This window comes from Caloenas nicobarica, chromosome 2, assembly GCF_036013445.1.
Source record: "Caloenas nicobarica isolate bCalNic1 chromosome 2, bCalNic1.hap1, whole genome shotgun sequence".
NCBI lineage: Eukaryota > Metazoa > Chordata > Aves > Columbiformes > Columbidae > Caloenas > Caloenas nicobarica.
In genome coordinates, this window is record NC_088246.1 from 21,467,546 (window position 1) to 21,483,870 (window position 16,325).

Genomic DNA, 16,325 nt, shown 5'->3' on the forward strand with positions numbered 1-16,325 from the left:
ATCTGAACTTTGGCACTAATGACATAAGCAGAGACTAAAAAATGGACTTCAACAAAGTCAAAAGATAATCTTAACCTGAAGTCTGTTAATAGTCCAGACTTCATTACTGAAAGTGACTCATTTCTTACAAGCGCTGGTGGAGTCACTTGATATTCGAAGTTGAATCTATGGTTCCAGCTCTAAAGGGACAAGAGGAGGATAGAGAAATCATATGCACAATGTTATGGCAGGATTCTTTCTAGAGTGCACTGCAAGCACACGTAACCTTGACTTTTTTTTTTTTACTGGGTGTAACTAAAGAATATAGTCTATATTCTCAGAAAGTGCTTTTAAAGTTGGGTGGTTGGTGGAATGAAAGTATATGAATTAATGATTCTATAAATATACACAAATTAAATCAGTTCTTGTTGTTTACTGCTACTTTATTTCTCTAGATGTCTTCAAGTCTCTGTTCTGACAAAATCTACACCCATTCAACTCAAGAATTGCAAGAATTGCCTGTCTAGAAGCACAATACCCATCAAAGCCTATGATATATAGAGACACTGTAACATGCTAAATAAACTTCTCTTTACAAGGCTGAAGTATCCCCTTCCTTTCATTTTCCACTGTATTTAAGAATACTATAAGTGCCTTACAGACAGCTGTGGAGCCTACGAGGCTTAATGCTATGGGTTTCACCTCACCGTGAATAGAATTCTCAAGCAAGATCAACAGAAATTCACACACGTTTGTCTAAAGTCAATAATGCTACTGAAAACAGATCTATGGAGTGTAAAAGCATCACACAAAGCTCATACTTTTCCTCCACTTCTACACAAGTGTAATTAACTACAGTACTCTCGGGTACCATTTATACTTTCCATGTCTAAAAGGCTCATTTAAATACATTGTCATTAATTTCAGTGTCTTCAAGCAATTCCTGCTTAAATATACAGTAGTGAAATATGTTGAACTCTTTGAACACCCATCCATATAAAATGACAAACACAGAATTGGTGTATTGATCATTTCTCATGGTATCTTGCAACGAGGCTTGGTTTGTGCCTTGAGGAAGATGTTTCTTCTCAGGAGGTTTGAGGTTTTTTTATCCTTTTAGTTGGAATAATGCAGACAGCTTTTTGTCAATGTCTATCAGTCTTTTAAAAAATCTTTCCATACATTATAAACACATTTGAACTGCTGTAGGGATTATCTCTACAAAGTAAAGGTTCTGATTATGTGATAGAAACATAAAGATTTGTCTTTAAAGAAATTAATGGGAAAAAATTTTATATGATAATCTCATTACTCTGTTAAAATAAAACATGTTAAAAGTTCACGAGAAGCAGAAATCTCTGTAAGAGTTTTGATAAAGAAATTTAAAATGGAAAGTACATCTAAACTGTCTAGAGCATATTCTGAACAAGGCTTTACAGGATAAAACAGAATTTTACAAAGAAATCTTAATTACTCTTTCTAGATTCATCTGACACTGTTATTCAGCTATGGGGGAAAGAATTTGTAGACTTGGTTGGAGAAAAGACTGGAAAATTGGTGCACATGAGCATAAATTCAGTGCTTTGGATTATTCAGTGATATAGTGTAACCACAACAGAGTAGAGATGAGTGAGGTGTAACCACCCAAGCCTTTGAGTAGCACTCCAGGGCGATTTCAAGTAGGGCACTGAGTTTCACTCTCCCATATTGAACCAGTGGTAGCTAAACTTGGGCTGGAGCAGGTGCATCCACATCAGCCATAATCACACCTGAACTGTGGCACTGCCACACAGTTTGTAATCAGAGGAATGTACAGAATGCTGAGTAAACCACGACTCTGATAATTAATTTCAAATCCCATTTTCATTCTCTCACTGTCTGAGCAGAAAACCATCTTAGAAGTAGAAACAATTATTTAAAAATATTAGATTTTTTTGCTCTGACAAAACATGATCACTGCACACTCCTGTAAATACAGTTGTGCCTTTATGTATGGATCATGTATTTGCAAATTTTGCAAATTTCTGAGCTGTACATTTACCTTTTAGAAGTGTATAGATGTGTCTTTGGAACTGCAGAAAGTACTGGGTCCCTTAAGAGCAGAAACTGCACCATTGGTTTGAGGCTGCTCTAAAATAGCAGAAAGCTAAAATAACAGAACAGCTGATATTGAAAACCAAAGCCTAATAAAATTAACTGCAAACAAATAAGCCTTTATATTTGAACAGTAGAGCACAGATTACTATGTTGTTAAGCAGTCTAATCTCCTTTATATATATATATTTTTAAAATTTGTTCTGTCAGCATCAGAGAATCTCTCAAGATTTACCAATGGCACTTAAAAGCACTGCAGCATACCAACCACCACACAAATCAAATGGCATCAGAGATTAAAGATTCTATGTTTTGATCATAACACAACAGTCAGTGGCTGTTAGTTGGATTTTCTCCACTGGATATTTTAGTCTTATGGCTTCTGACTGATGCAGGGCTGAGGTTAATTCATGGTGCTTCCATGGCTCATCTGAACCTGCCACATCTCATTAACATTCTGTCATACCTCTGTAAATTCTGTTAGGTCGAAGGCAAAAGGAAACATGAGGAATGAGATTCCTTCTCAAGTAACCAAGCTTGAGATGAAAAAGCCACAAAAATTTCTAATCACAGTGGGCATTACTTTTAATTCGCAATTTTCTGAATTACAGTTTAGTATAAAATTGTATGTTACTGTAGAAAACTCCTCAGCATCAACTATCTAGTATCTATCATCTTGTTTCTTGCCTTGTCATCACCTTGGATATTTACTAGTGTGCACAGTAAAGCATTTGATTACCTATGATGCTTTGTTAATACTTTAATGAAGTACTAACACGAATTAGCCCATATTTCGCAACCACGTAGAGAACAAACATATGCAGAGCTGTAGCTTGTTCAAAAAAAACTGCAGAGGAAAATCTCTTTTCTGAAACTTCCTTATCTGTATTTTTATTCTCTGAAAAATTCCAAATTAAACAAGAAAAAAGATTACAAAATAACTCAGACATTTTTATATTTTTTTAATGACTTAGTCAAGACTTTCAACAAGCCCTTAATCATTTGTAGTCATATAAACATAGTAATAAATATAGAAATAGCAATACATTACATTGGTCTTTCTAGGTAGATAGAAAGGTTAAATTTCTGGTTTAGAAAAATATTTGGCTGAATCATTTTTATAAGAGAAAATGTGGTTTAAACAACTGCTGGACTAAGTGTAAGCATCTTCCTGTAACTTCTGCATAGCAAGTCACTCTAGAGAAGTTATTGTCTCCATATGAGAATATCTGCACTTTTGTGACACATGTAGGATAATCGAAGTCAAGTATTGACATTAAGCTAGTGAGAACGAAAGGCAACTTCAGAAAAGCTCTCCTACAATGGTCAAAGAAGTAGCTGCCTGTGCTGAGAGTATGGGGAGGACTGGGAGCTCCAGCTGACTTCTTGATAGCACAAGGCAGCTACTGCAGTGATTAGAGAAGGGGTGGCCTTGGCTCCTCTCATCCTCCCATTTTCAACTGCGTAATTTGCCTTTGACTTCCAACTTTGCGCCTTTCCATGTAGGCACTAGGAGGCTGCTGCAGCAATGAGTTTCTCCTTGTTCTTTGGGATTGTTTTCATGCCCTTTCACCTCACAAATTGTGACATAGTTCAGTCCTGATGAAAACTGTATAGTTGCTATGGAAAAAGAGTTATAGGGGGAAATGTACTGACTGTACACTGTACTGGAGAGGATCATCATCTGTGAAATACGCTGTTGCTTCTCTTCCGATCTGGCCACCGGAGACAGTTCTCCCCCTATCTCCTTTGGTATTTTACAAAGAGAAAATCTTACCTTCAGAGTAAATGTATCCAGCTATGGATACTCTAAGTAAAGCTTTGTGCATATAAGGTTGTCTTAACATTCCTTGCACAACATTCTCCAGATCATTGCTGATCAGGTCTCTGACCCCTTCACACAAGCTACTCCTTAACTGGATTTAACTGTTTTGGAGACAACCTAGTATCTACCATGTACTAAAGAATGCATTTCAATGAAGATTTCAATGCTCTTTTTATTATCCCTTCACTGTCAGGCTCAATGGCATGAAACAAGGGTGATTTGTTGATGCAATACAATAGAAATGTTTTTGGGTTTTGGTTCTATCAGCTAAGTGAAATGCAGTATGGAAAAAGAATTGCTTTCAAATAGTTAAATTCAGCTTTCTCTTTTTCAATGTTTCATGAGTTGTGTCCTGTGGGATTAAAATTTTTTGCACCTATTTTGAAATTCTTAGACTCTCAACTTTAAAACATGTCTTGACTGCTGCAAAAACTGCTGGGTTTAAGTATATTACTTGAAGTCTTTAATTTTTCCTAATTATCCCTGTGCTAAATTCTGATGATGATTTTCTGAAAAGCAGATACAAAATCAAGACAGATGTGTTAAACATATGGTTATCAAAGGAGTTGTTTACATAGCAGTAATCAGCATATGAGTTTAGAATTTTAGTTCCACATCCTTTTTTTTGATTCATTAGTTTTGATGACAGATTTGGGTATGAATTATCATATCAATTAAGTACCTACAAAGTTTTCAAACAACAGTTGTACCCAAATATCACTAATAATGTCAAAGAATTTGCTACATCACTAACCGCTTTCTCTAAAATTGAAATAGATTTATGGAGTTATCCTTTTGCTGGTGTCTATCCTATACACTTGTTTAAGCCTACACAAATCGATACTTTCACTATTATAGCATCTAGAAACCAACTGCAATACAGAATTCCCATTTGTTAAGTGTAGAAACATGCCATCAAAGGTCCATGTTCATATATGCATAATGGTCTTTTCAGTGCAAAATGCCAAAGTCACCTAGTTCTTTGCAAAACCTGTGCCAGCCTTTCTCCAGCCAAGGACTGTCAGGCTGCTATAGCAGACTCCCATAACAGCTTCTATTCCTCCAGCCTTAGGCTTATCTACGCACATACCAGCTGTTCCATCCTCCATTTCTGAAGTCATTGCTTTCACTAAATTAGTGTAATTACAGCTCAAAAGACTCACATCCCTACCTTACGATTCATCAACCTATATGTGACTAGCCCAAACACATATTCTGTGGAAGCAGATGGTTTGAATCTCCAACTATTCACAGGTATTTCTGCTGAAAGGTCTCGTTGTAAACTGCACTGTCACGTGCTCTTGCGTCAGGATGAATCTAATCATGTCTATAAGTAATCCTGTGTGTTTTATTTTAATAAGAAAACACACAGGATTACAGTATTACAGCTTCTCTCATCTAACTCCATGGAAATTTGGGGAATTTGAATGAGAAAATAAAACAAAACATTACAGGGTTTTAATTCAACAAAAGCTCTGCTCTGCATCTCCTGCTGTAGCTTAGAAGCATCACACTCCCTTTCTTTTCTATAGGCCAATAAACAAAGGGAACAGGGAAACAGTACAACCAAATTACATCTCATGTGGAACACCACAACAGCAATACATTTCAGTGTTGCCTGAAAACTGCAATCTCTGTGGATCATTTACTTTCTCTTTTCATCAGTCTTTTTCACTATACTGTTAGTTGCATTAAACCCTGAAAATATTTTGAAAAACAGTAATAAAATTTCATATATCACTATGCCCATGCAAATTTACAGCAGAAATGCTGTGAGAGGGTTTACTAAGCACACATACAGGGCTGGTATTGGCTAATATGAAACAATTAAATAGAAGTCAATGAATGATTTGACAGCCAATTTATCATAAATAGTTGCTCTTTTTTATAGAATACACTCCATTTATACATAATGTAGAGACCTGGAAACAATGAAGTAGCACTGTATTTTTTTGTTGTATCGTTGACTGAGTATTTTGTTTAATCTTGAGGGTTGTTTGTTTTTTGTTTTTTGGTTGGTTGGTTGGGTTTGAGGTTTTTTTTGTAAAAATATACAGTGATTTTAATGAAGTACACAGTGAAACTAATGTATGGTAGATGATTTTTTAATAGTGATAGAAAAAATCTCAGGCTCAGTAGATGCAATATAAATCTCATTTTAAACTAGCAGCAATGTAGCAAACATTCTGTTAGAGTGATTTTAATTTAAAGTCCATTTTTGCACTCTGTGGACTACTGTCACAGAAAGCAAACATGCCCGGCACTTGAACTGGGCAAGTATTTTTCTGTTCAGAAGAATGATGCTGTACGGAAATTTCCTCATTAGATGAACTGAAGTTATGTGACACTGAAAATTAATTGTATTTAATACAAACCGAAATACATACCCAAATACATTTGGGTAACCCCAAATCTCCATAGAAAAAAAGCTAATTTTTGCTCTTTGAGACAAATCAAAGGAATGTCTTTGGGAGGAGCTGATAATCATCATAAACAATCTACCTAGAATCCAAAATTAATTTAGAAATTTTCACTGAGAGAATGGAAATATTTTTCATTTTATTATAAAGTGATATAATTTATCAGAAAAATGGTAAAATATTAAGTAAACTGAATTTAACTCTATCTAGAGTAATTTTGAACTGCATTAGTTTATTATTATATTATTATTGTTGATAGTAAATGTCAGCAGAATTCACAAGACTTCATGGGAAGAAATACCTGCTAAGGTAACTTGTACTGCCGACCCTTGGGCAAACCTGCCCAGACAACAATAGCTAGTAAGGTAGAAAAGGATGTGTACACTGTCTGTGTGAATAAAGACCATCTAAGAAGGTATTCACCCAAAACTGATCAAGATGATGACCACTATCAATTAAATTAAACAGTAGCCAGTGAATTGCAAAGATACCTTTCAAACAAAGGAGAAGTCAGGTTGAAAAGAAGTATAAAAGTAGGGTGAAAATGTATAGTAGTGGGGAGAAATTATGGAGTGGAAATAGCAGAAACCAAAACCTGGTTTTGACATGCCAGAAGTCATCTTGCTGGTGCCACAACCACTGCATAGACCAGATAGAGCATTATGTCCACTGGATGCTCCAAATAGCCTGCATCCAGCGGGTGGGCTGACAGTTTGGGGTGCTACAAGGAGGGTTGGTCTCTCATGGCATATGTATTAACAGGTTATAGGCAGCAGCGTGTGCATACATAAAGCTGGGGCAGCCATGTCTCCAAAATTTCTTTCCCATAAGGGTGAACATGCTTGTACCCCACATGTCTTCTGGGAAAGGGCATTCACATGTTTGTCTGGATGGGGAGGTACTGAAACTTTTGGAAATTACTTATAGAAAGTTTTTTAGAAATTTGTACCTGTTTATTAACATTTCGTAATTTGATTCATGTATTGTACCAATGCTATTGATCCTGCCTATCTACTTCACTGATTGTCAGTTAATTACATGCCATTAATAAATCAGTAAACTACTTCAATATTGTGAACTGAGCAGTTTTCCCTCCTGATAATGCATACATGGCTAAACTAACACAGTCCAACAAAAATTCAAGTACCTGAAAAATTGTACTCACGTAGTATGATCAATTAATGGGCAGTGTTTTTCTTCCTCAGGGTGGAGATTTGCCCCTCTTCCAAGTTCCCACTTGAATATGTTTGTGGTATGGATGGAATAATTTCTTGACATCTCTCTCAAGGCTGGTTGATACCATCCACACTGGTCTGTATCTTCAAAGTCACAGCCTTCCATAACTTTAGAGATGAACAGTGAATACTTTGTGTTTATATAAAAATTGGAAATCAATAATTGATGTTATGATAAAGTAAACACCATGGAAACAAAAAGGATTAAATTTATAGTATACATGAATACTGACACAGTGCTAACATGCATAGTTTTTCCTCTATAGATAAAATATCAATTATATTTTCTATATTATTCTCTATTAAGCAGATTATAATTTTGGGAATATAACAATTCTTTTGCACCTCAGTATTTACCTTCATATGTGTTCTGACCAGCTTTCAGGCCATTCTAATGATCTATTGAGTGATACACACTGAAATGCATATAAAATTAAACAGCTATGATTCTGACAGCTGCTTTGTAGTTCTTTCTTCAGTTCTATAGACTGATATTAGCAACCCATTGCACATTGTGTATGAAGTACACGACCAAAACTCTAAAAGACCACATCAATATTTCAAGCAGTCCCCACAATACCTGAAAGTCACATAATAATGTAGCTATTTGGTATTAGTGTCAAATACTGAATTATTATCTTACTCAATAAATATGCATCTGCCTGTGCCTCAGTTTTTGATTTCTGAGGAACTGGATAAGAAAAGTGAGCTCACTACCACCCCTCCATCACAATGCATCCTCCAGTAAGAATATATAGGGGAAAGAAACCCACTTATTTTCCATTTCTGTTAGGAATATTTGTTCTCCAGTACATCTTCCTGAATATTTTGCAGAAACTTTGTCTAGGTCATCCAAGGTGAGTCTTGTCACTCTCCAGAACTTTGAAACGGATGAGTATACTCAAGTCTAACTGACTGTTCTGAGAATTGTGCAGGGAAACGAAAATTTATTTTAACCCACTCAGATGTTAGCATAGCTGAGGTAACTTCTGCATCAAGAAATCATAATGCTTTAGGGGAATGTGCCTGATACTTTCCTTGGAGGCTCAAAATGTTGTACTAAGGAGAGAGTAAGTTATGATTTATAGTTTTCTATATGTCCAATAAAATGCCAATCACAGACAATGTGATCTCACGAATTATCCATATAAAGATTTGTGATGCTTCCCAAGAACGATAAGTGGCATAGTATTAAGTGTTTATTCCCATTTTTTAAAATGTTTATAAACATTATATTTCAAGTACCTCTGAGAAAGATAACACCTTCCTGAGAACATATTTCTGCCCTCAGACTGGACATGCTTAACTCCCAGTCTGGTATTGTCATTCAAGTGATAAATTGCCATCATTGCTGTACTGATGGGAGGCTTCAGACAGAGCAAATATATAAAGGTGTATCCTCCACAGTATTTATCTCACTCAGAAAGAAAGGATGTTTTATAAGACAGTGTAAATTTCTGAGGAAAAAAAAAAATAACCAACCAACCAACAACATTCTATCCAAAAGGCTCTGCATTTATTTTTCAGTGTAGAATTTCAATGGCTGGTGTTTTTTCACATTATAGGATAGTGTTTTTTCACACCCAGTGATAGTTGTATATCAGATTCATTTCTGACAGTTATTCCCACATAAGGAATAGACAGAGGGAGTCTAAGGTTACTTTTCCTCATTGAGCCCTCAGCCCTGAGAAAGATGATTGAGCTCCCTACACAAAGTGTAATGAATGCAGAGTTTTGATCTTCAGTGAGAATAATTTAGCTTGCAAAGGCTGCTGAGGTCACTGTCTCTAGATGTCTGTCTGCCTCATTAGTCAGCTTCCGTACAGCAATATTTTCAAATATTGTGCTTTAAGGCAAAAAAAAATTATTGATGATTTCTTCTAAAGTGCTATAGTGTGAACTGCTGTAACTCAGAAGCAATCAACAAATGTCTTACACCTCTGTGGACAACATGTGGTGACCCTGTCCCTTGTCCAAGTTCCAGTGTTCCCATGTGACTATAAGAGCTTTAGGAATTTACAGGCTAGAACTCACTTCTGTGTGGAGTAGGCTGAATTTCCCAATCACTGCTGCTGCTGAAAATACTTTGTATAAAAAAAGAAAAACATATTCATTGAAGTAGGTAAGAAGTGGGCCCAAGTCTCCCAGATGTGCACCCCAAACAAAAGACTGTAAAGTTATTCTCTCTTCCAGTCTGGACTAGTGAACTTTTGAAAAAATTAAATATGTCATAGGTCATTTAATTTGGAAAATTCTGCTCAGTTAAAAAAATAGTCATGTATAGCTACCAATAATCGGGGCACTGAGAATTCCTTCCCTCTGGTTCCCTATTTCATTAGCAAGTTGAATTCAAATGTCAAGTCTGAATCACGCCATTAAGAGGCAGAAAGTGCATAATGTCTCAGAGTCCCACACTAAGACCAAAATGTTATTGTGTTATTATTTTTCTGGGGAAAATCACATTAAAATAGCATCTAGGTGTTAATACCAAATTGCAAAGGTAAATACAGAGTAGTTAAAGCAATGTGTTCAACAGTTGCAAACTAACAAGGTAGCAAAGTAAAAAAATTAGTACACTCACCACAAGCTGATTCATCAGACTTATCGGAGCAGTCAGGTCTAAAATCACACTTCTGGGTCATCTGGATGCAATGTCCAGAGGTTCTACAGACAAATTCCTTCTCTGTGCAGTTGTTCACAGGGAGGGTGGCAGGAACTGAAGTTCCTGAAGTAGTTGTAGGGATTGTTGGCAAGTTTCCTTTGGAAAGCAAACCAACAAAATGTTGAGTGATGAGACCAAGGCATTCTAGTTTTGCAATGATTCTTCCCCTTGCCTCTCCCACCCTTTGTCAAGTGTATAGCTTTACTAGAAACATACCTGGGTGGCCATGTTGAATGACTTAAATGCTGCCCAGCAGGAACTGAACTGAACATTTCCGCAGTGGAAAGCACTAGGTTGGTCATGCTGGCCAACCACCATTCATACAATCCTTGACACTTGCAGGAATTTATTTACCCCTTTACCTGTCTTTCAAAGTTGGATTAAGTCAGCGAGCAATTTCAAAAAACTGAAGCCACATGACTGACAGAACAATCACAGAAACTTATTTCCCTGTGAACCAAGGCTAACAGATTATTCTGATGATAATGGCTTTTTTTTAAGACGTCAATTACTGCAAGTGACTGTGGAAATTACTATGTAACCTTCTTACCTTGTAATTTCATCACTGAAAAAACCCATTTTTTTCTCATTAGAAAAATTATTCTGAGGTTATCATCATGTTCCACCACTTCCTTTATGTTTCATTAAACTCATTCAAAAACTTCTTTCAAATCAATTGTCTTTGTCTTTCCTCCTATTCTTTACTATGCACCTTTCTTCAGGCTTACTCTCATTTCTTGAAAACCCTTGCTATTATTGTCCACAAAATGAATTTTCATTATATAACTCCTTCTTTAAATTTAACTGTTAATGAAATTATTAGCTGTAGTACAGAATGCACCTGAGAAATACACCGGAGTTAATTAAAAAGTACATGTTAAGACTTTTTATATAAAATGTGTCTGGGACAGCAAGGTATTTTTTTCCCCCCCTGAGGCCTGCAGCACTAAGACTGACAATAAATTCCCCATGAGCAGGAACCATTTCTATTTCATAAGGCAGAAATCACATCTATGACATTAAATGAATTATACTCTAATCAAATGAATGACACTCCCATAATATCCTAAAACGCAAACAAGAGACTCAGAGGAAGGAATCTTTTGAAGGAATAATTGCATGATATAATAGATATATCTACAACTCAAAATAATAGCAAGGACCTTATTGGTCAGCAATTTTAAAACATAAGTCTCTGCTCCCAATCCGCTGGAACAGGAAGAGATATTTTGAAATACCATAAACTTCATGACACCTGAAAAGAAAGGAGAATCTGCTCCTTGCTCTTTTGAAATGATTCATTTTCTATAACTTATGAAATACCATTTTGTCCAGAGCAAGCATCACTGAATAGCCTTTGGTTAGGACATTCAGAAGATGCATCAAAGCAGTATGGTCAAGTTTTGGCATCTTTAATATTTCATATGACGGACTTTACCACCAAGCTATCAAGCCCATGTCTCCCCAGTCAGTATCTGGTCATTCGAGGTGGAACCAGAGCAACAGGGCAGTTAGTGCTTAATTCTAGGGTGCAGGGACATGGGAACCCCACTTTTTTTTTCTGTGATCCAACTTGTGTTAAATATGGTGGAATATGTTGTAGCTATTAACTGTTTTGAAGACTATTTGTACAATCTCTGACTCTTTTTTGGTTGTTTTTTTTATGGCATGGAGGAAGGTAAGCAGAAGCAGAAGGACCCTGGACTGTCCCAAAAAATTGCTCTCGATACTAAAAACATTTTAAAAATGTACAGAACAGCCTATTCAGCTCTGTCCACCATTGTGCTTGAGTATTTTTGTTTTATCTTTCCACAAAAAATAAGTTTGTTTGTTTGTTTTTTTTCTTATTTATGAACTTTGAAACTTTGACCTTCTGTACTTTCCAACTTTCTTCTTGTTAATTTTTAAAACCTTTTTTCATATCTCATTTGAAAACAGGTAAGGATTTTCTCATTAGCTCTTTTAAGGTTTTCTTTCTTGAATATAAGGCATTATACATTGAGTATTTACAAAGGCTATATATTCAAAATGTTATAATAAATATTGTTCTTTCTATAAACTTGGTAAAATGTAAGATAATTACCTGTTCTAAATTGTTTGCTATTCTACAGCCCTGTTAGGACTGTACATCAACTGTCACGCCATAGATTAATACAACACTGTAAAGCCTGCTGCAGTTCACACTAGTCCTCTTAAAATCCCTTCTGTGAAGAAGTGGCAGGTCTGGAATCTGGTGTCTTGAAATACATGTATTTTGGCATATAATATTTTACAGTTCTGTAGACATTGTACTACCCTAGATAGCAACGACTTCTGAGGACAGGCTGCTCTATCATCTGAACTATTTGTGTGCTGTAACATGAGAGCAACTGGCACAGTAAAAATATTAAGAATCATGGTGGGGAGACAGAAGGCTGTATCAAACTGAATTTGCTGACTGAAAGGTCAGTTTCTTTACACATATTTAAGTTTCTTTTTCCTTCTATGAATCAAGATGTCAAAAAGTTTGGAAGCTGCTTCTTACTGATGGTCTCTTTTGGACCTTGTGTGCACATTAGAAACTATTTTGTGCTGATGCCTGGATATGAGGGTGTGAGAAGCAGGGAAAAATCTGGATTTCTTTGATGGGCAAGAGTCACAATTTAATCTGTTTTTTGCTTTTCCAGCAGCAATATTTACAAATGACAGCAAAGAGTCAGCTCACAGCTAGAAGGTGATCGCTTTGAATCTGTTCTTACCATCGTATAGAGTACAGCCCAGAAAAGACAAGTCATCAAGTCCAATATCTCCAGTGAAACCATCTCCTACGGTACCTTTCACCAAAATCTAGGGAAACAAGAATTATGAAAACATTTTTCAGTGTACAGTAGTATTCCACTTCTCATTAAATATTTTGTATCAGTTGATAGAGGAATCATTTACCACATTTCACACCTAAAATGAGATTAAATTTGTTCTAGGGGATATATGCTATTTAGTGATACATTACGAAAGAGACTAATTATGATCAGTTTTCACTGGTGGTCACATTAATCACAGTGAACCATAACAGACTGGTTGGCTTCACAATTGTGTAAAACCACTAAAACATCATTGTGTTGGCAAGACATTATCATAAGTGGCATATAATGATTAGTTCCTTTGGTACTTATTGTATGATTGTATAATTATGATTAATTATAATAACTGTCATGTGAATAAATTATATACTTTTATACAAATCCCACTGTGATGAAAACAATTAAGCAGGTTAGAGATGTGCTATGGAGCCTTATGAAGAAAAATATTCTAATATTTCTTTAGAGCTGCCAATGCTGTATATGTTTACTTTCTTGTTACTGTGTACTGCCAAGGAATGAGAGAGGTTGGTCTTTGTGAAATACTCACTGAATGACTTTTGTTCTGACAGTTGCTGAATTGTAAAAATCCAAGCAGGTGATTAGGGAATGATTTAGTAAGACTCTTAATTCAAGTAATTTATAAATTCTATTAATAAAAAAAATAAAGGCTCCTCAAACCATACATTTAAACAAAAGATAAATATGGTGGGTTTTGCTGCTGCACTGGACTTCAAATGTTAAAGTTATTTATTTGCCCTCTTTTTTTTTTTTTTTTAATATTTATGCCACATCTTACACACACACTTCCAAGCTTCCAGATTATTCTGGGATGCCTCATAAAATTTCAAATACATTTTTCACTGTTTGTTCCTCGGTTCAATAGACAATTCCTACAAAGGAATTAAGTATAAACAGCAGCAAAATTACTGCAATACTGCTTCACAGTACTGTTACTTCAAAGATTTTTGTTGTAATTTACTTATTTGCAATTTTATTTGCAAAGAAAGCTTATTTTCAACAAGTAATGGAGCACTGCTCCAAACTCAAATGTTCAAAACACTTCTGTGTAGATAAGTGTCTCAATTATTTTTATCAATTGTCATTGATATGTTGGAAACATCTTCACATCAAATGTCATTTCAAAAATATATGCTTCCATTTTAAATTTTAGTATTTCTTTTGTCCTATAGCAAATGAAGTCCTGTAAAGGATTTCCAGTTTCAGAAAGGAGCACTTCTCAGTAACTTGAGGGAAATAAGAGTTCTGCATGCTAGGAACTGTTGCTCACCTGGTATGTATGCATGCAGACATTTGCGAGTCACACTTTAAATTTATTAACGTGCAGAACAAGGAAAATTATTTAAAAGCTGCAAGGAATGGCCTTAACACTGTAAGAGGGTAATATCAGTCTTAATATCTTAACAGTGACAAACTTGTTTCTGCTATTCTGAAGTTGCATGTGAACAGCAGATTTGTTACCGATGCTGACATCACCAGAGTAAATAAAAATTATTACACTTCAGTTATGTCGATTAGACAAAATAAATAAGTATACTAAAAGAAGATGGATATATGTTCCTTACTGTGTAAATGCTGAAGAAGGACTATTTTAGCATAAAATGTATCTAATGTGAATGAGAAAAGTAAATGACAACATTGTTTATTACTGCTCTCGTCTCATTATGGGATTCTTACTTTTCCCTCAGAATATCCACAAGTATCCTTTACAATATTACCTCTGTCTCTTGTTTCCAATTTAGGTTTAAATGGAGGCAATGCTGCAGTATCAGTACTAATCTGTAGGAGCAATTCAATTCAGAATACCTCTTTATATTGTTATTATAATGATTATGATTGTATTATTTAAATCTTCACACTAATATTATTTATTTAAAAATTTCTATATGTACTTACATCAGGAGTCTGAGACATTGGCATATAGCATGAATGCAGTAATTAACACAGAAAACTTAACAGAGGTGGAGGTAAATGCTCTGATAGACTTAAAACTGAAAATAGGGCCAATTTATCAGTTAGTGCTGCAGTGTAAAACTTAGTCTCTCTACAGCTGTGGTTAAACATTGACCACTTAAATTAATTTGCCAGCTGAAATTCTGCAAACTTCATAAGCTGTTATTAAATAACCTCCAGGGAACTCATCTACCATGGAGCTCATTTAACATCTCATTTATTATTTGAATGAGGATAAATAGTTCCAAATTTCTGCAGTTTTCAGAACTCTAGAGATCCAGTCTGAATGAAATCTATAAATGTAGCAAAAGGTGTGCTACATAAAAAGGGAGGGAAAAAACCTCCATGAAAAGCAGAATGTACTAGAACGACATTCTGTATATAGAAAAGGATTGATTCCTTAAGATTTTGAACGAAAAAGGTTTTCAAAGGGTGAAGGAACATTACGAGAAGTATTAATAGAGCAATTACAATGAGCAATACTGTTCTGTACAAACGTTCCATTTTAACAGTAATGCTCATTTCTTTCACTAGCCAATTCCCACTGAAGGTTAGTAAAATGAAATCTTAATTTCCATACAAGCATAGTTTAAGCTAGAATTGAATTCCAAAAACTGTGAAGTATTAAAAATTCTGAAGATCTTTGAATGTTTAGGAAATAGTGATATTAGTTCTAATGTATTTACATAGTAATATAGCTAAAAAATATCCCAGGTTTGTCACAGGAAGTGTCAATTGTGTCACTTAATTATTTTATTAGCAGTTAGAGTATGCTAATTTTAATTAGGTTTGCTATGATTATTTCTGGCAATAAACCATGTGAATTGATTGAAAGAAGAAAGGACAACCACACAAGTGGATAACACTACAAATAACTGACAGAAAATTTTGTCATCAGAAACTTTCATCATAAGTTAGTGAAAGCAAATGCAGAATTGAAAGTCATCTACATTTCATTGCATATCTCTGAAGTAAACTACTCCTATGTTCTAATGCTATGTATAAATAAAAGAAAATGTCTCATAACTTTTCATCAAAAAAAGTAACCAATTTCTTATGAGATGATGGAACTTTTGTAATTAGATACAGGATAAGCCACAGAACCACAAATTGTGTGAGATCTATATCAGAATTCCTTGCTTCAAAATTCCTTTTTATCAAGATACCTTCATCCGGCAGCCATGTCACCATAAGTCTTCTCTGTGGGATGATTTTTTTCAAGAACACATGGACATATTCATACAATGATATCTCCAGAAGTACATAAAAAAGGAAAACTATTATATTTACCAAGCAAAT

At 35.1% G+C, this 16,325-nt stretch overlaps 1 protein-coding gene across 1 annotated transcript in view; it reads right to left on the reverse strand.

Annotated features, from left to right (window-relative positions):
• The window catches only part of MALRD1 (MAM and LDL receptor class A domain containing 1), a 257,882-nt gene that overhangs the window by 166,995 nt on the left and 74,562 nt on the right, over positions 1-16,325 (reverse strand). The window contains exons 18-20 of the mRNA XM_065627902.1: positions 12,954-13,041; positions 10,135-10,311; positions 7,484-7,661 (exon numbers count right to left, since the gene is read on the reverse strand). Coding sequence (XP_065483974.1) covers positions 7,484-7,661; positions 10,135-10,311; positions 12,954-13,041 — 443 coding nt within the window. The remainder of the gene's footprint in view (positions 1-7,483; positions 7,662-10,134; positions 10,312-12,953; positions 13,042-16,325) is intronic.